The sequence below is a fragment of the Gracilinanus agilis genome, chromosome 4 (assembly GCF_016433145.1).
Source record: "Gracilinanus agilis isolate LMUSP501 chromosome 4, AgileGrace, whole genome shotgun sequence".
NCBI classification, from domain to species: domain Eukaryota; kingdom Metazoa; phylum Chordata; class Mammalia; order Didelphimorphia; family Didelphidae; genus Gracilinanus; species Gracilinanus agilis.
Window position 1 is genome coordinate 320479576 of NC_058133.1, and position 21446 is coordinate 320501021.

At 34.4% G+C, this 21446-nt stretch overlaps 1 protein-coding gene across 2 annotated transcripts in view; it reads right to left on the reverse strand.

The window, feature by feature from the left end:
- LOC123247347 (pleckstrin homology domain interacting protein) overlaps positions 1–21446 on the reverse strand; it is a 176778-nt gene that overhangs the window by 53481 nt on the left and 101851 nt on the right. For both annotated transcript variants that reach the window (XM_044676217.1, XM_044676216.1), the window contains exons 18-20: positions 18147–18284; positions 16383–16566; positions 13363–13480 (exon numbers count right to left, since the gene is read on the reverse strand). In XM_044676217.1, coding sequence (XP_044532152.1) covers positions 13363–13480; positions 16383–16566; positions 18147–18284 — 440 coding nt within the window. The remainder of the gene's footprint in view (positions 1–13362; positions 13481–16382; positions 16567–18146; positions 18285–21446) is intronic.

Below are 21446 nucleotides of genomic sequence, written 5' to 3' on the forward strand. Positions count from 1 at the left end.
TTAGGGGAGTCTGGGGGAGAGGGAAAGAACATGAAATATGTAACTAGGGGAAAATATTAAAAATTTTTTTAAAAAATCAAAAAAAAAAAGTTGCAAAAACTAATTTGCAAGATACTAGAAATCCAAATGAGGTCTTGCTGTTCAAAAAAAATAAAGGTTGTTATTCATGAATGAGTAATCCTAAAAGATTGACCCTTACAGGATAATACATTTAAGAACCTGAGAAACCATAAAGTTTATATAGTTGAAATATAGAAATATATTTTATATAGTTGCTTATATAGAGATGTGGCAACTGAGGCCCAGAAAGAGATCATATCTGTGGAAAGTGGCAAGGGGTAAGAGTTGAATTCAGATAGTTTGGTTCTAAATGCAAAAGTCTCTTCGTTGTATCTAACTACCTTTAACTTATTCAATTCTGCCATCTTCATTTATCTATCTGATCCACTGGATAAACTACCCATTCTTTTTGGTCCATGATAGAATAGAAAATGTAAGAGAGTCAGTCAAGTAAATGAGAAGATTACATTTCATTTTGAATAATTAATTTCCTCCATGAAAGCAGCTTTATGTTCTCCAAATAATGATATATTAAGAGACTAAGATATCTATCAGGTAAGAGATAATCTTGTATAGATCAGAAGGAAAAGAGCTGTAGCAGTTCTTGATGAGTCCTTGCTCAGATTATTGACAGAGGTAGCTATGAGTCAACTTGATAACAGGGGAAATGGTGTAAATTTTCCTTGATATGTATCTAAGACCAAATAGGGAATCTCTTATGAAACTGGATGCAAACCACCCAATTTTTGTGACTTGGTATAAAAAAAATAACTGTCACAAGGAACCTAAAATGTATTGACAGTTGTTATGTCATCTAGAACAAGAAACTGAAGATCAAAGGATATTGTAGAGAGAAAAGCAATTTGGAAAGTAATAGACTTTGAAGAAGGTGGTTTCTGAGGATAGTATTAGTACTTCAGAGTAATGCCTTAAAATAATAAAGAGATGACAGAATTCTGGCCAGAGAGCAAAAAGCTGCTTTTGACAATGTATTTGCAGGGTGTCTTACAAATATAATCAAAAGGACTTTATTTAAAAGTGATGGAAGAGGGGCAGCTGGGTAGCTCAGTGGAATGAGAGTCAGGCCCAGAGACAGGAGGTCCTAGGTTCAAATCTGGCCTCAGCCAATTCCCAGCTGTGTGACCCTGGGCAAGTCACTTGACCCCCATTGCCCACCCTTACCAATCTTCCACCTATGAGACAATAGACCGAAGTACAAGGGTTTAAAAAAAAAAAATGATGGAAGAGGGGCAGCTGGTAGCTCAGTGGATTGAGAGCCAGGCCTAGAGACGGGAGGTCCTAGGTTCAAATCTGGCCTCAGACACTTCCCAGCTGTGTGACCCTGGGCAAGTCACTTGACCCCCATTGCCTACCCTTACCACTCTTCCACCTATAAGTCAATACACAGAAGTTAAGGGTTTTAAAAAAAATGATGGAAGAGTGGAGCCTTTTACAATTAACTATGAATCTTTTGCATTGTTTTTTTATTCATATACAATTTTAATATAATATTTCATTATTCAAAACCCAAAGGCACCAGTAGAAGTGGAAAAGATGAGGGAAATTAAAAAATAAACAAAAAACAAAGCAGAAATAAACCCTTATGTTTTGTCTTAGAATAAATACTAAATATTGCTTTCAAGGCAGAAGCAAGAAGGACTGGGCAACTGAGGTTAAATGACTCACCCAGGGTCATTTGAACCCAGGATCTTCCATCTCTAGGTCTGGTTCTCTATCTACTGAGACATCTGGCCCTTCCTCCAAATAATGAACTTTTAAATGAATCAGATAGGATTATTATAAGTCCTATTCTCCTGTCCAATTCTGAGTGCAGACTATTATGACTGCAAGGCCTTTCTAAGGCATGCAGATACACACACACTAAATAGATAGGATAGCCTGGGTTAATATGCATTATGCATCTATTTTTGTCTTTCTCACAAAGAAACTAATTGAATGAAACAGTGTAATAAGGGGATAAAACAAGTGGATGGGGTTTGTGGGTCCCTAAGTCAGTAGATGGGAAAGGAGAGTACAATGATGGAGGCATTAAATTGAGGTGATAGGAGGTGTAAGGGAATGACTGAGTTTAGGGAAATATAAGACGTTGAAGTATAAAAAGCGGCAAGGGGAGAGGATGAGGTAGTTGGGCAGGCAGCTGCAACAGGGAGACACAGTGAGTACACAGGCTTGAGACAGAGGACACTGAAGGGAAACAGGCTGAACCCTTCAGGTAGGAAGGGCAGTTCTATAGACAAAGATTGGGGCCAGCCAGAAATGGTTTGAAACTAACTAGAAGGCTTTCTAGTCAATTTCTCAGGTTCACAAAGGAAGAGTCCCAAGGCTCTTCCCTATCTGTGAAATAGAGGGGCTTATTCAGAGGAAGTACAGAGATCACCACTTCCTCCAAGATGGATGCCTCCAACTCCCCTCAGGACCTAGAGAAACTATTCCTTTCTCTCCTTATCCCTCTTTTATCATTCAACCAATGATTAAGCAAAGGTTTGATTAAATGAAACAGGGTTTACTGAGTTTCAGGGTTGATTGTAAAGGACAGGGATTCAAGGTTTCTCTAACAACCCCTTAGGAAGAAGCTCCAGGTGAGGGAGGGCCACAGGAATGGGAGACTGAGAAAGGGCCTGCCCTCACTCAGTCCAGGGAGGTTTTGTTGCCATTAAGGTTGGGGAAGCTACACACAATGAATCAGGAGATAATTTGTATCAAGGGTAAGCCCTACTTGACTAAGGGGGAAAACTAAGTCTTCAAAGTTTGATTGCTACTACCCAAATCCACCCTTCTCCCAAAACCCACAGGAAATTAGGAAAGGAAATGGTGATTGGAATAGGGAAGGTCAGGGAGATCAGAGGAATTAGCTAAGTTACAAAATCTCAAGAGAAAAGGCACAGAATCAAGGCCAGGTTTTCAGCCCAAAGACAGACCTCAGTTGACCCTCCTGCTCTGACCAAGCCTTCAGGATCAACTGCCTCTAGTCAGGGTTCTAAACCTTCTTAACTGCCAGAAATTCTGCAGTCAGCCTTTTGCAGGGTTGTTTGTACCTTTGCACTACAACAGAGACTCTAGTATTCTGGAGTCTTAATATAATCAGAACAACATAATTCACAAATAGAAGAGATAGTGGGTTTATCTATCTAAAGAGAATGCAACTTATAGCTCAACCACTTACTAAGCATTTTTTCATGATATGTGAAAAATACTTTTGGGCACTATATGTCTCTCATGTTTCAATGAATATAGACGAAAACGAGTTACTAAACAAAATAAGTCACTGTGGTTTTACTAGGAAAGAATATTGTAATGGTCTGGATTTTTAAAAAAATCTTGTTGGAGGGGATCTTCTAAAACTGAGATTTATTCCAATTCAAACAATATCTTGTGAAAAACACAATAAACACAATGGGACCTTGCATTCTCTATGGCACAATTTAATTATGTGACTATGATGCTAATGTTTGTTATAGAAAATGTTTTACAAGTATATCTCACATATGCATCTTGACATATATCCTCAGGGTCATTCTCAAAATTATTTTGTAAAGAAAAGAGACTGTATCCAGTAATTTTATTGGCATAAGATACCCCCTTTATCAAGGCAAATGAGAAATCTCTCAGCAACTTATTCTTAGAGATTAAATATTTTGCTAAGTATCACACAGAAAGCAAGTGTCAGAGGACAGATTGAATCCAAGTCTTCCTGGCTTTGACAGTTTTGTCCTCTCCATTATACCATACTACTTTGCTATCAATATTATATGAGATGAAAAAAGCAAGAGTAAGGGTTTGTAGCTAAGTGTTACTAAATTTGTTGGTCATCTTTTTCTGATTATTAATACTGTATATGGACTTTTCTATACATTTGGAATGTTGTTTTCTTTGAAATAACTTAAAAATTAATATCTAAATAATTGCATTTTATATTGATTCCAGAACAACTTACTTCCTTATTTTTAGTGAGGTCTAATTATACTCCTCAACTTCATCTTAAGTGACATTTCTGTTTTCCTATGCAGAATATAGTGGCTTACCTATTATTAATAATTTATCAATACAAAAACTGTGGCAAAACTATATTATTTTCCAACTTTCTGACATCATTCACATCTAGTTTCACCTCTGATTGCTCGTGACAATCTGATTTACTTCTTCGAAATGATTCTTCCATCCACTAATAAAAATTAACAGTTACATAGTGCTTACCATGTGCCAACAGCTTTACAATTGTTATCTCATTTGATGCTCACAACAACTCGGAGAGGTAGGTGCTATTAATTACATACTCTATTTAATCAATGAGAAATTGAGGTGAAGAGAAGTGAATAGAGATAATAAGTGTCTGAGACAGAATTTAAGCTAATGTCTTCCCGATTTCAGACCTAACCCTCAATCCTGTGTCACCTAGAAGCTGTTCCTTTTTTTGTGCAGGCAACAGTGCTTATAATATACCATCTTTTTTTGCTTGTGTTCTACAAATGAATGTGAACTTTAAAATCAATAATATCTTAGAATTAATATAATAATAACACCTTTGTTCTTAGAATCTTTTGATGTCTTCATTTTTAAAAATGTTTTAGGGGGCAGCTGGGTAGCTCAGTGGATTGAGAGCCAGGCCTAGAGACAGGAGGTCCTAGGTTCAAATCTGACCTCAGACACTTCCCAGCTGTGTGACCCTGGGCAAGTCACTTGACCCCCATTGCCTACCCTTACCACTCTTCTGCTTTGGAGCCAATACACAGTACTGACTCCAAGACGGAAGGTAAGGGTTTAAAAAAAATGTTTTACATTATTTAAATTTCTCTATAATCAGAGCCTATTATATTATCTCTTACTTTGTCTAATTCCCATCATTCGGAGTTAATAGTTTTTTAAGTAAGTTGAGTAGGACATTAGAGCTTTATGCAGTCATTTAGCTAATCTTTATCTTATGTTTTTGATAGATACTAATTTTGACAATAACTAGATTATGACTATACAGTTGATTCTGAAATGATTCATCCATTAGGAAAGATTCATTTCTTGTATGTTTTGTGCTGTTTTCTAGTGATTGATACATTTAAAATCCCTTTAACTCTTGTTGGAGAAAATATGATACTAAAATTACAAACTTTTAGACTTTCATTTATTAACACTAAATCATACATATTAACATATTTTTCCAAGTTCACTCTTGGAAAATATACCAATATGCGGTATTGGTATAGCCCAAAGAATTTGGAATTAAAGGACCCAAGTTTTACCACTTTGTGAATCCTTGAGTAAAAAATTTAATCCCTTTATGCCTCAAATGAAAAACTAAAGAATTGGGCCTTTTAAAAGTCCCTTTTATCTATACAATACAATTAGGAATCTATTTTTCCAGGGATTTTGCTATCCTCCCCAAAGTATAATGACATTAGTGTTAACTTTAGGTACTCTGGAGAGAAATAAACCTCAAATAGGATTGGGAAGTTCCCCTAATCTTAATTTTAAATTTTGCAGATTCCTAAACAATATATCTCAAGTTAGTTAGAGGAGGCTTATCCTTACTCTCTTGACTCTGATTCTATAGGGTTCAATTTTCCATTTTTCAATAAAGTACTTTTTTTGGAGGGGGTAGAGGGATTAGAGGTAACCTAGTTAAATACTTTATAGAAGGAAAGGTAGGGAATATCTTTATAGGAATAACTCACTTGCAGAGAAAAAACCTGTAACTAAAGTTTCTCAAAAGATAAGACTTAAATGCAGACAGTTGGTATAGTAGGTAAATCTGTAGCTAGAATACTCATGTGTGTATGTGTATGTAGGTCAAGCCTAGGAAGAATAGATGTAAAAATTCATGACTGAAATTTTTATCAGTTTAAGCAAAAGATTATTTAAATTACTACTAATAGTGTATCTCTGTGTATTACATCTTTATATCTTAAAAAAAGACTCCCCCTTCTCAATGCTTTTAAAAACACCATGAAGTAGAAGGCATAAATATTCTTATCTAAATTTTATAGATGAGAAAACTAAGGTTGCCTTCTCTTAAGTCATCCAACTAGTAAAAAACAAATCCGGGACTAGTAAGCATGTATTCTGTCTTGTAAAAGTGAAATTTGGGAGATGTCATCTAAAAGTATATATATTTTCTATGGACACATGGAAATTATCAAACTACATTTCCCGTGGTCCAACGGGTTTCCGTTTCCGGTTCTTTGGGCATGGGGACGCCTACGTCTCCACGCAGAAAAGAGTTTAAATCTCCTGGGTTAGGGGGGAGTGGCCTCTTGGCCAGCAGACTCAGGAGGAGACAGGAGACAATTATGGCTAGGCGGCAATTTTGAATTCTTACAAGCGAGTGGTCTAATAACTTTATCTATCAGCATGGCTTTAATTAAAATACTAATTTATATTATTATAGCAGTCTATCATTTTTTATCCTTATAGTCTCCAATGATCCTTTCTGAGTGTGGCAAAACAGATTCACTCTAATTCTAACTAGGGTAGGTTTAAAAATAAAAATTATAGTTATATTGTAACTGAATGTGTTTTAAGTATAAAAAGTAAAAGTCTAACTTCAACCTACAGAATGAATATAGCCTGCCAGTTAGCATTTGAAATAAATGGATAAAGGAGTTCACTGGAGACCTAGAAAGAATAGAAGCCATCTAACTCTCAGCAGATTTGATCCTCCTACTACAGCAAGGAAATAGACTTCTGCCTTGACTCCTGCATACCTTTTAAGCTCCTATCGTCAAACTATGTCACAGAGCACAAATTCAGGGACAAAAGTATACTCAAGGCAACTAAAAATGGAATTCATGATTTCCCTGGGAATATGGATCTCTGTATATAAAAGGTACATAAGGAAAGGTGCATAGTGGGCACTTTTTCAGTAGGGTAAGTTAAATAAAAACAGAATTGGGGAATGGAAACTAGTTTTGTGCTTTCTGGGGAGAAAAAAAGTTGACAGATAAGTAATACTGATCTTCAAATCTACAAAAAGTTTGAGCACAGGAGTCCTAAAAGCTCTTCAGCTATAAGAAAGTCTTATGTTATCTGAAATGGTTGAGTCAAATTCATATGCATATTGTAAGACTATCTCATGCTATATAATTCCTGTCCAAGTTCTACCATAAAGTGTTTATTGTAAAATCTACAATGTGCTGGAAAACTTCTAAGTCTTTTAATAATCTTTGGTAACTAAGACAACACATAAGCTATTCCTGTTATTTCTTGCTTTTCCTGCCTATTTGGACTACCTCTTTTTCGAATTATACTTTTCCTAGATGATATTTCTCTTTATAACACCTCTTGCATGAAGGTTACTGATTGTAATTTCTTTTCTTATGTAAAGCAAACAAACAATACCATGAAAGAGGTAATTGAATCATAGTTTCTGTATAAAAATGAGGAGTTAGGATGGGGTGGGGGGTGGAGTAAGTAGGCTAAGTGTTCTTGCATTATAACTGAGGAAATCAAGTACATGGCTATGTCTCAAATTTCTACAATATAACATTAATCTCCCATCAAAGGCTTATATGTTTTGTTGTCTTGAAAACTGTGATATCTCCTGATATAAAAAGAGAAGGGAAGGGGCAGCTGGGTAGCTCAGTGAATTGAGAGTCAGGCCTAGAGATGGGAGGTCCTAGGTTCAAATCTGGCCTCAGACACTTCCCAGCTGTGTGACCCTATGCAAGTCACTTGACCCCCATTGCCCACCCTTACCACTCTTCCACCTAGGAGCCAATTCACAGAAGATAAGGATTTAAGAAAAAAAAAAAAAAAAGAGAGAGAGAGAGAGAGAGAGAGAAGGGAAGTCATAGCTGAGATTGCATTTTAAGAGGGAAATATGATCTTATACAAAGACTACTATAGATTCTATATTACAGATAACCAGCCAAAAATTTGTGGAGGCAGAGGGAATTTGCTCTCAAAATTGACAAAACCCAATCCTAAAGAGTTAAGTAACTTCCTCCTAGAAGGATGAGATGCTTAAACCTGATAAACTGAATACTGGATCACTAAAGTGATGGTGAATGAGTATATACACACTTGCCTTAATCAAAAATATTTGTCAGACTAACTTCATTTCCTTTAAACAGAGGGAGCATGTCATAATGGATACAGAGCTAGCCTTGGAGATAGGAAGACTGCATTTCAAACCTACTTCTGTCACATCCTTGTTCTGTGACCCTGGGTAAATCATTTAACTTCTCAGGGCTCTAGACAACTTTCTGAAACTATAAATTAAAGAGAAAGTGCAAATTGGCAATAGTAAGAGAACTGTCCTAATTAAAGCATTCTGGTACTAATGATATCACATGAATAATCCCTATCCTTCTGTGCATTACAGATCAGGAAAAACCTACATAGGTTGGTTTATCTAGATTTCGGCAGACACTTAACCACTTTTGTTTGGGGGGGGGGGGGGAGTGAGCTATATAATAAAGGAATTAGGTGAATTTGGAAGTGGAAGGGTAGGATGTGAAAAACAGCCATGAAAGTTCTGATGTCAAATTGGAAAGAGTTTGTAAATCTGTATGTATTTAAACCTTTATCAATAACTGGAATAAAAGCACACATCAAATTTGAAGAAGAAATAAAGTTTGAACAAACAGTTAATGTACTGGATAACAGATAGGATAGGAAAGTACCATAAATGACTGGAGTTGAATGAAAGATGAAATCTAATAAGAATAAATGTAAAATGTTAAAAGTTATACTTGGATGGAGAAAATCTCATTTATTAAGCAGAAAGTAGAGTAGGTATCACTGGGTCTAACAGTTCTATTAAAAAAGAAATAAGAGTTTTAGTGGTCTAAAAGCTCAAAGAATCATCAATATATGTTATTTTAAAAAACCAATGCAATCTAATGCTATATTTTATTTTAATTGCATTCTGCTATGGTTAGATCACTTTTGGAATATTTTGCTTACCACTAGGGGTGACATTTTAGGTAGGACACTGATAAGTCAGAGGGGGGGGAATGTGATAATGGGTCCTGAAATCTTGTTATATTAAAATTACATGAAGTAACTGAGAGTGTTTAGTCTGGAGAAGAAAAAACTTATGGGAGACGTGAAAGTGTTTTTTAAGAATCTAAAAGACTATAATATGGAAGAAAGATTAGACATGTTTTCTTCCTGATCTGAGAGGGAGAAATAGTGTTCTTCAATAAGTGTAAGTTGCACAGAGATAAATTTAGGCTTGATAAACTGAAGACTTTTGCCCTTTCTGGAACAAAGACTGAATAATTATTTGTGGCGTGTGTTGTAGGAGTATTTTTTATTTTGGTTTGGACTAGGTGGCCTCTGAAGTCCCTTTACTTTCTTAGCTTTTGTACTTCTGGTTTGGGTCATAGTTATTTTTATTACTCCTTCGTCCTCCTCTACCTGTAACCATACAAATCTTTTTTATGTTGTTTTTCCTCAACAAGAAAATGCCTTTTTTTTTTGGTTAGGTACATATTGCTGTATACATTTCTTTCAGCAAGAATAGATAAGATTTAATGTTTTAGAAATAGGAAGAAGAAAGAAATATTTCAGATTAATGACACAATAAAGCTTCAAAAAAATCCATTGTCAGAGGATTCAAATCCTCAGGAGAGTCTATGTCTTCCTCACATCCCTCTGAACATTAGTGATTATCTATATTTAAGAAAATTAGAGGCTGAGTCTCAAACATGAACTGCAGACTTTGCATAGGCAGTTCTATCTCTAGTAGAAAGTATCTTCAAATGTCTCCCAGAAGAGTAGATTAGAATACTGCCAGTAACTTTGTGCCAAGGCCCTTTGGAAGAGGAGCAACATGGGCAATATGCACAATATGCATATAAGACTAACTGCAGTAGCACAAAGTAGGGGGCAGAGGTGTCACAATCTTGCATAGACATGTTGCACTTCCAGGGAGAGGAAGGTTGTTTTGGCAGAACAAAGCACTGCAGTCAAGGGAAAGAGAAAAAACTGAGTGAAAGGGCAAGTAAGATTTAAGTATGGTATAGTGCAGTGATGGGCAAACTTTTTAAAGAGAGGGTCAAAGGAAAGGAAATGCTCATCTGTCAATCTGTTTCTAAGGCAACTCTTTTGAAGTTTCATTGTATTCGTCAGATTAGGATAATGTCACAGAGCCAGACAGAACATTTCAGGGGGCTGCATCTGGCCCACAGGCTGTAGTTTGCCTTTCACTGGTATAGTGCAAATGAAACTATAATTCATATTAAAGAACAATTTGATATTTGGCTTTGTTACTCTATAGTTGTATGAACTTAGATGTCAAATCATTTCTCTAATCCTGGTTCGTTACTTGTAAAATGAATGAACTAGGCTGATTATTTCCAATGTCACTTCTTACTCTAATATTTTGGGAAATACTGGAAAGAGGCAAGTGAGCGTCTCTCTGAGGCAGGCTAAGAGAAATGAAGAAAAAGAAGGCTATTTTAAGATTAAAGACTCCTTCTTTTTGGGATTTATAGGCTTGGAATAACATAAAATTTAAAGTGTCACGGGTAGACACATAAAGCAATTTTTATATTCTCTGCAGAAGAAAAACATGTTCTCTACATAAAAGAAAGAGAATAAAAGAGATAGTCTTCATCATTGACAGAAGAAACTAGCGTAGGACCCTGAGAAGACCAAACAGGTAATAGACATTTATATCCACGGTCAATGAAACATTACTCAGAATTTCTGTTAAAATGGTAACTAGTGCCTTGGGCTGAAGTGAATATTTCCTGCATAACTTTGCCTTCTTCTAAGTATTTAAAAGACAGTTTCTTATGACAGACTTTTAGAAGTTTCTGAATGAAACAACTAGAGTAGGAAGACTAAAAATTTGAAAAAGAGAACTAGAAAATCACCAAGACTCCCGAAGTCTTTAAGTATGCTGGAATTCCATCATATTTAAGTAAAGAAAAGCATAGGGAAATCTAGCAATATTAAAAAAAATTCTTCCAGAGCCATGAAGTAAAAAAGTAGCAGTCAACAATGAAGATTCAACTATATTTTAAAAAGAAAACTAGAAATATTTTTCTTGTGAATTTGTTAATTCTTGAATACTTGTATTAATAAAAAGTGGTTTGGATATTTCAAAAGAATAGATAATAAAAAATTAATTTATATCTGTTTTATGTTCATGATAATTAAAAAGCACTACACAATTTCTAAAACACTGTCCAACCAAATTTCTTCATTCTATAGTCAGTGTTGGACCTGATTCATTATCTCATCCACAAAGTTCATACCAGAAATATGAAATAATGTATTAACTCAATGGATTGGCCTTGTAAGTGTCATCATTCTATATAAAGAGGAATGCTTCATTCATTTAATTTGTCCTGCCACATATTGTTAGGCCAACCTTAAGATCTTAACATTCTCTTTTCTTTTACAAACTATGTGACTTTAAAATCACTAAAATAAACATGCTTGTTTTTCCCTTCTCATTTTTAAATAAGGACACCTTGGTGTTTATGTTAAAAAGTTATATAGACATTTTTAAAAGTTGATTAAGCAGGTATATGAATTGGTAATTAACTGTTGGCTTCTTTATGGTCTTTTCTAAGTAGCAAAAGAATTTCTGATAATTTCCTCATTCTTTTGATTTATTCTACTCTGATATTTTTCACAAAACAATCCATTGATGCTTTCAAGACTGTAGTTACTTCCAGCATGCGGTCTTTGCGTGTGTGCCTGGTACAGCCATTTCCCCTGACTTGTTCTAAACTGACATCTTAATTTTATCATTAGAAGCAGCAGTAAAGTGGACTGAGAACTAGACTTGAAACTTGAGTTCAAAGTCTAACCTCTGACAGATACTCTCTGTGCCTGAGTAACTGACTTAACCTGTTTTAGGCAACCCTCCCAGATTAAAAATTGCAGAAAAGGTGCCAACCAACATTGGCAGAAAGGATTTGGTCACACTGAAGTTCTTTCTAACGAAAAAAAAAAAAATCATAGATCCAATCCCTATTTCCTATCCTATATAGAGAACACTCGAAACTGACTAAGGCATTTCTTTGTCAGTGGTGATGAAAATATAGTTGTAAAAATGCCAATAAATCTCCAATCTGTTTCTTGCTAAAAAAAAAAAAAAAACCATTAAAATAAAAATAACCACAAATCTTCTGATGAAACCCTATGGAATTTAAAAATATGACTATTAATGAAAACTTTCCAAAGGGCAATAGATACAAGGTGAGAATAAGCAGGCTACAAAACTGATCATTCAGAAAGCAGATTACTAGAAAAGGAAATGACATCAATTGAATATTGCACTGGTACCCAAGAAATAGAAATAGATCTAAAGGAAGGCCTGTAGCATATTAGATAAACCCTGTCAAAAGTCAATGAGAGAACCCATAAAAATCATACATGTCCTGGTATGGACAATTATGTCCTGTATCCATGGAGAAAATGCCCACATTAATGTACTCAGGTACTTGAAATATATGATGTGATTTTGCAATAGGCGTCTTCTTATAAAAGTTTTACTTAAGTTAATTTAAACATTTTATTAATGACACTTCAAGGTGATAGTACAGTTAGCCAGGCCTGGGTTGAGGGAAGTTTATATAATCAAAATTTTGTTATAATGAATAAACACAACCATGAGATCACAGGCTTAAAAATTGAGAGGCCTTTAAAGGCCACGTAGTTGAACACTCATTTTAGAATGAAACCAACATCCAAAGAGAGTAAGTTACATTTTTAGTGGGGACAAAGGATGAAGGTTTATGATTTCATAGGAGTGGAAAAATCCTTTTACCAATATTAATACAAGAGTTCTGAAATTTTAGAAAATTTCCAGTGGGCATGGAGAGGTTCAGTTAAGTCGCTATATAAAATTATCCTCAGTAATTAAAAAATAAGTTTTAAATATTCATATTAATTGCTGCAATAAATGTCCACCTCCTTGGTTCATTGTGGCACAGAGTTGATAGGAGGTTGTCAAATGCTTTAACAGCAGATAACAGCTTTGGAATGTTTTAGCAGTTTAGAAGGGTTTAGAATATAGTTCTGTCAACTGGAATACAGCTCATTTGATAGATTCTATTATAAATTACATTTAGAAAATTACATTTAGACAAATTACATTTAGAAAAGCTAATGACCCTCTGAGGGCTTACCAGCAGGTAGAAAATTGTTTTTGTGTACAATTCTGAAAGACAGTACACTAAGGAACAGAGTAGTTGCAACTTATTTTTTTGTTAGAAGGAATATTCACACTAATGAAATCACAGCTTTTCTGAAGTATAGAAGAGTTCATCTTTAACTAGTACAGTGTGTTAGGTTCAAGAACTACAGAGATGAATAATTATGATTTACCTTTGATAGAGTGGGTATTTTATTCTCTCTTGGAATTGTTAAGTGTTTTCTTTTCTCTTCTGACCTGTAAATTTTTATTTCTTCTTCTCCCTTTGCAGTTCTCCATTCTTCTTGCCTACTAAAAGTGAAGTAAGCCACATGCATGTTAGGAGAGTGTTCAATAAATGACTTCAGAACAAAAATTAATTTGGGGGAAAATGCATAAGGAGATCCTCATTCTTTTATTTCTGCATTGCTGTAAATCTCTCTATAAGAAAGAAAACAATTAAGAATACATATTAACAAAATGTTATTAATGGAATGTTATTAATGCAGTGTCTCTAAATTTGAAATTTATGTAAAACACATTTTTACATTCCAATTCCAAAGCCATTTGCTCATTCAAACATTTATGAAGTAGCTACTATAAGCAAAGTAACTTGCTAAGGTTAGAAAAGTATTTACAACTATCTTATTAATTAACTACCTTTTATTCATTCTGCAAGTGTTTTTATATGAATATGTCATCCTCTATGCTACAAAGTAAATAATTTGAGAAGGGACTTCTTTTTTGTTTTTTGTTTTTTTATCTATATCTCCAACAGTCTAGCAAACTACCTGGTACATACTTAATAAATGTGTGGTGATTGATAAAAAGATTTAACATTGCTGTACTCTTAAAAAAAGCTTACAATTTTGTTGCTGGAATGAGAAATATTCAAAATAATCTGATACAATGTAAAAAAGATAATTTAAAAAGAGATGTTCATATAAAGTGATATGAGAAATATGAGGATGGAAGGATTGGAGGGAAGGAATGTTAGTTAAAATTCATAGAGAAAGTGGAATCTGAGTTAAGAATGTCAAAGAGAAAAAAACTGAGAGAAAGGATAGAATGGAAAATTTCCCTGTTCAGCTGGGAAAATGGTATACGGCAGTGATGGGCAAACTACAGCCTGCAGGCCAGATGCAGCCCCCTGAAATGTTCTATCAGGCCCGGCGACATTATTCCTAATCTGACAAATAAAATGAGCAGGATACAATACAATGAAACTTCAAAAGAGATGCCTTAGAAACAGACTGACAGATGAGCATTTCCTTTCCTTTGGCCACGTATTTAAAAAGTTTGCCCATCACTGGTATATGCAAAGAGATGTTGTACTAAATGAGGCTATACAGGTAAACTGAAGCCAGACTTTTAGTTTGAAGATAGTTTGTATTTTATTATTATTTAGTAGGCAGTGTGAAGCCATTATAAGTTTTCTTAATACTGGAGTGATGAGATCATAGCAATGCAGTAGAAAGATTACTCATTGACATGAAGGAAGGGATTGGGAAAAGCTGGAGGGAGGGAAAGTAGTTAGAAAGCTTTTATAATAGTCCAGAAGAAAAAAGAGATAAGGGCTTTGGCCTTTATATGGTCTTTATATAAGAACAAAGGGGAAGGAAATAATGTGTCACACTGGAATTAGAAACATAAGAATTTTAAAACTGATTGGATATATAGGGAGAAAGAAGAGCTAAAAATGACGCCTATGTTATTATGGACTTCAGAGACTAGAAAGATGGTGGTACCACAAACAGAAATAAAGAAGTTGGTGGTGAGAAGATTTTTAAGGAGAATTGGAATTGTTTATTTTACATATGTTGAATTTGAGATAATGAGACATTCAAGTGAAGATGCTAAACAAGAAATGAGAAATACAGCTCCCTTACTCTGGAGATTCAGGGAATCTGCATTAAAATGTAATTGAAGCCAAATTAAAGTACCAAGGAATAAAGTACTGGGAGAAAATAAAGAGAACCTAGGACAGAACATAGATATTTACCTGAGATTAAGGAGACAGGACAAAAGTGAAGAGCAAAGAAAATAAAAAGGACGAAGAATAGGCCAAGAGGCAGAACCCTGAGAAGATAAGTGTCATAAAATTAAGTGAGGCAAGAGAATCAAAAGGAAGAGATGGTTCTTTCTTTTAGATTCTAGAATAATCAAGGAAAACTGGAATGGAAAAAAAGGTTGGTTGTTTTATTATTACTAGTTTTATCAATTGACCTTGAAAAAAGCTGTTTCATTGAAGTACAAAAGATAGATCACAAGGGATAAAGTAGATGGTAAGGAAGTGGAAGTAATGCCTTTATTATTAGGTCATTCTATTATAAATGGTAAAAGAAGAGATGAGAGTATAGTATCTTTAGAAAGCAATTGAGGGACTATATAAAATGATAAAAATATTCATCAAAAAGCATTATTTTATAGAGGTATAATTACATTTTTATAGGTTACAATTATACCAATTTCCATATTATTATAATATGAATAACATGGATGCATATTTAAATGTAGGCATTTATACTAGAAACAATGAACACTTTTCAGCACTCAAGATATGTCCTCAGTTTTCATTTTACAGTAAGATGGTTCCAAAGGATGGATCATGAGGATATGATTATAATGAAACACCTACAGAGTATGACCATTGAACAACATGTAATTGTAGCTTATTCTCTTTGCTAGATAATGGAACAGAGTTTAATGGAAGAGTAAAAAGACAATGAATGGGTTAAGTATTTTGAAATTTTATTGACATATTTAACAACAAAAAGAAAGCCTGTGATTTATGTACAACACTCAAAACATATCCTATGGTTTAATCAAATCACATTTGTGATTTATCCATATAAAAGTCCTTCATACATATGCACAAATGAATCTGATATGAAAACCTAAGAAAATCAGCAGTTGTGATTTAACCTTTTGTTAACCTTTACTCTTGAACTGAAGAATTTAATTCCCTCCCCCTAAAGATTTGTTTCCTGAAAACTCACTATTTCTTTAGAGTTGGAACTGATGGCACTCGTTCCTGTGGGCAAAGTCTAGTCTGCTTAGCTAATAATGGTTTCTGCATTTTTAATTAGAAGGAAAAAAATATTCTTGGCTTGCTCTAGAGCAATACTTTTTTAATCCCTAATTTAGAGGAAAAATAGCCCCAGAAAATATTCAAGTACTCTTAATTCTAAATGAACACTTTGACTACCCTTACCTGGCAACCCCAATTGATAATTCAGGTACTACAACCCTTCGACTCCAGGCCACAAGATCCCGTTCAGTAGCTATCTCACTTCTTGGTGCGTTGCTATGCATTTGCCTTACACCTTCAATTTGTCCACTGCGCCTCAGGCCTATATTTGGCGGTGAATGAACTTCTGAGGTAGAGCTAACAGAGGCTGAACAAAAAGTTAAAACAACAGAGCTTATTGTAAATCAATGGGAAAATTTTGTGTGCATATACAGATACACAAACACACATACATTTATGAATCATATATGTAGTAGACAATAAAATGAACTAGGAGTTTTAATCAGAATTTAACTTTACATTACTACAGTAATTCAAATTATATATAATGAATATAGATTAAATGTAGATATAGCTGAACCAGAAACAAAATTTTAATACCAAAATATTAATATCAATTAAAGATTCAGTTTTGTAAATAAGCTAATGGAATCCATCAATGAAGTGCAAGACTCCAAAGTCACGTAAAATCATTTATCTTTTTAAAAAAGGTTTAAAAAAGTTATCAGATGACACACCCCAAGTTTACAATATGAAAAATTCTGTTACTCATAAATTGTTTTTATTTTAACAATATTACGTCTTATGTTATTTAGGAATATTATAATGGAGACATTTATAAATATGGCTTTTTAAATAAGTGGGGCTATTCTATATAAAAGATCAAATTAATTCTACCAAAAAAAAGTACTATGTTATGTACTGAGGGACATAAGAAAAATGAGTAGATTAAATAAGTAAATACCAAAAGAAATATAACACATAACATAGTTCCTACATACTAAGATCTTAAAACACTCCAAAAATGTTATGAGAATGTTTGCTCAAAGGGAGATAGATGATCACGGAAGAAAACTGAAACTTTGTCTAGGCCTTCAAAGATGGATAAAAATTTGAACATGCAGAAAAACTAAGAATGGCAAGGGTAAACAGGGCACAAAATCACATAGAAAAGAGCAGTATGAAAAAAAGCTAGCAAGATAGGACAAAGTTAATATCAGATTATGGGAAAATAGGAATGTCAGAGTGAGTTTGGACTTCAATCTATAATTTATAGGATTTAACAATGGAGTGTTCAGATCAGAACTAGGAATTAGGAAGAGTTATCTCTTACGTCTAAGATAGATCAGGCAAGTTAAAAGACTGGTTTTATATAATATATATAATAACCAGGGGGCAGCTGGTGGATTGAGAGTCAGGCCTAGAGACGGGAGGTCCTAGGTTTAAATCTGGCCTCAGACACTTCCCAGTTGTGTGACCTTGGGCAAGTCACTTGACCCCCACTGCCCACCTTTACCACTCTTCCACCTACAAGCCAATACACAGAAGTTAAGGGTTTAAAAAAAAATGTACACACACACACACACACACACACACACACACACACACACACACACCCCCCAAAAGATTGTTATGGTATTTTTTTTTAAATATGAAAAGAATCAGGATTTAAGAATACTTTAAAGAGCCAAGTGGCATCTTTAGATATAGAACACTTTAAAGATATATATATGTATATATATATATATATACATATATATATATGTATGTATATATTTAGAAGCAAAATTCTAATATTTTTGTGTCAATTGATGTGCTTGGTTCTTCTAGTGTTAACAAGGGATAATATAAGACAATTAGAATGATGGTAGTTGAAAAAGGAAGGTAATAGAAATTTTGTAGACTCAGTCTTGACAACATGCCACTATTAAAAAAAAAAATGCTAACCTCTGCCTAAACGGCTATTGTTACTGGTACCAGCTTCATTAGAGCGTCTCAGATCTTGTTCTTGTTGAAGCCTCTGAATCATGCTGTCTAAAGGACTGACTTCTTGGTTTGCTTGCTGACTCAAGACTTGGTTTAGTCCTATATTAAAGCCAAGGAAAAATAATAAAGTTAATAAATATACTGAATTATTTTCTAACAGGCATTCAAACAATTAAGAGCATAAATACAGTGTAAGTGAAACTTAAAAAAATATCGTTCGGTCCATTTTTAGTTGTATCTGATGCACTGGGACCCCTTTTGAAGTTTTCTTGGCAAAGATGCTAGAGTGGTTTGCCATTTCCTTCTTCAGCTTATTTTATAGATGAGGAAACTGAGGCAAATGGGGTTAAGTGACATGCCCTTAATTGGGCCAACAACTAGTAAGGGTCTAAGGCTGCCTCTGAATTCAGGGAGATGAGTCTTCTGATTATAGGCCCATCATTCTGTCCACTGAGCCACCTAGCTGCCTCTATTTCTTTTAATTACAACTACTGGCAACACTGAAAGCAATGAGCAACACTTTTAATTTAGTTCATCATACATTTGAAAAACATCTACTCTATGCTTCTACTATGAACATCTAGTGTTTAAGGTTCTGGTGATAACAAAGAAATTAAAATAAAATAGCACTTGTCCTCATAAAATATATATTCTAGTAGGGGCTAAAAACATTTTTTATATAAAAACTTTTCAAAATAATGCAAGCAAAAGCATTTGTGGATGGTAACATACTATTTTAAACAATGGGTAAGTTCCTCAAGACCAAATACATTTTTATAAAAGCAAAAAAAAAAAAAAAGCCGTTTGTAAAGAACCACAGAAATTTCTATTCTGCTACAGCTGGCATTTAATTCATTCTACTTAATAATCACTAACAGTTTAGTTTTATTTTTAAAATCTCACTCTTCTATTTATATTTCAATTTTATTATGGTAAACTTACTGTGGGCAGTTATATAGGCCTAAGTACTACAAACTTCTAAATTCTGACGGTACAGGGGAACTGTTCTCAAAATATTTTAGATGTTACTCCTTTATCATGTAGAAATATTGCTCTTTTCCCTCAGTACCATAAGCCTGACCTGCATGAGGTTTGAGCCAAGAGGAAAAGTAGGAAGAAACGAACACAGTTTGAAGGGTGGCAGAACTATGTGTCTTCAATAAATAAATTCTTTTTCATTTTTTAAAAAAGCATAAGACAATGTATTTTAAATTGCTCCCAATTTATGAAAAATACCATAAATGGACAAAAGTCCCCTCTAGCTTCTTACCAGGAAAAGGATGACAACACTGCTGCTAAAAGAAAATGGTGAGATTAATAAAACCTAGATGTAAAACAAGGACTCAGTCCCAGAAATATGGAATTAAAGTCTAGTCACATGACTGGAATGAAACCAAATCGCATGTCCTGGGGAAATGACTATCAGTCAAGAAATAGGAATACTACACTCAGAGCTATGGTGGGTGGGTGGAGGATGTGTTCCTTTGTCCTGGAATGTCAAATCTGAAAGTTTTAATTCTTTATAAGTGTATAAACAAACTGAGCATGCTCCCTTCTGTACTCCTGTGAGAGAAAGGACAAGCAGGAACAAGCATCTGACTACACGGTACATTGTATCAAGTATCTGATATCTGATATCAGGTACTCTGATGTTTAAGAATTGAAGCAAGAACTCAGTGCAGAGACATTATTATGTCACAGTTCAACTATCCCAGGATGTTTGAGTTAATAGGAATTGGAGGAGCATAGTTTCCTCCTCTGCCCAGCCTCCATACTCAAGATTTACATATGCACAAAACTCTAGGCACTCATTTTTTCCTTTCTCATTGATTCTGGGTGGGACTCAGTACCAGTAACAGATGACAAACAAGACATTCTGACAAAGTATGAAAGTGTTATTACTTCCAAAAAGGTAAGTGGAGTTGATCCTGTGTGAAAAATTAAAGATGTGGACTGAGATCTGCATTGGTGGAGGGAATATTGGCTGCTATGAGACCATGGACTCATTTATGTAATCTTCTAATTAAAAAAAAGTTTCTTAAGATACAAAAATTTGAGGAGTATTGTTTTGCTATTATTCTCCCCACATTTCTGAAAACTCCCAACCCACTATTTTTGTCTATATGGTATTAACCAGTGGCTAATTCCCCACATTTTGATTAAATATTATAAGGAACTTATGTAATCATGTTTATCCAAAAACTTATTTGTTTTTAAACTTAAATACAGGGATTATTAACCAAACTCATGTAAGTGGAAAGGGAAGTGATATATCCACACAATAAATGATATTTATAATCCTGAATTTGTCAAAGAGTAAAACAGAAGATTAGGGTGAACCACAGGATCACAGATTTGGACCTGTAAAGGATCATCAACTCCAACTTCCTTATTTTACAGATACGGAAAGCAAGGACAAGAGAGGTTAGATGACTAGTTGTCCACAGTTACCAGATAAGAAAGCATTTGCCCAGGGATTCAAATTAAAGTAGACTGATTTCAGGTTTACTCTTCTACCCATTACATCAGGCTGGGAAGGAAACCATTCCTGTTTTACCCCTGCAGTTCTAACTCTGCTTTCCTGCCCAGTAATTTTCCTCTAGTTTCCATCGATTTCCTTTATTTTCCTATGCATAGTAACTTCTAGACAGACTCCACAGACCATCCTTAAGTGTGCTCTATTTTTTTTTCTCTATTATGTACTACAGGGCTGCTAGACACAAATTCTAATCCTGAAAAGTCCAATAAAATTATTAAAAAGAGAAGAAAGATAGCACATGAAACTTCCCTCCTCTATTTCTTTGCCCACTACACTGAGCTAATGACCACTAGGTACAAACTGAGAAGGGAAGAGAATGATTTGTGACATAATTCTGGAGTTCTAAACTCTTTGGGTCATCATATTTAACACATATATAATTTTAAGTAAGGTAGTAATGTAATGTTATTTCAATAATTTCCACCAGTATTTTCCAACCATTGCTAATAGCTTCTGTGAAGGAGAGTGATCAGGGAAGGCTTCAAGGAATAAATAATACCTTGAAATGGCCCTTTCTCTTAAAGAGAAGAATTCCATGAGGAAGAGATGTGAAATAGCCTTCATATATGTATGAGAATGTTAGGACCACATTCAGGGAACTTCTAGTAGTCCAGCTGAACTTGAACACTGAGTATGTAGAGAACTAATATGAAAAAAAGGTAGAAAAGTAGACTGTAAGAAACTGTATAGGTCATTAAGTACTATAATTACTATAATAAATC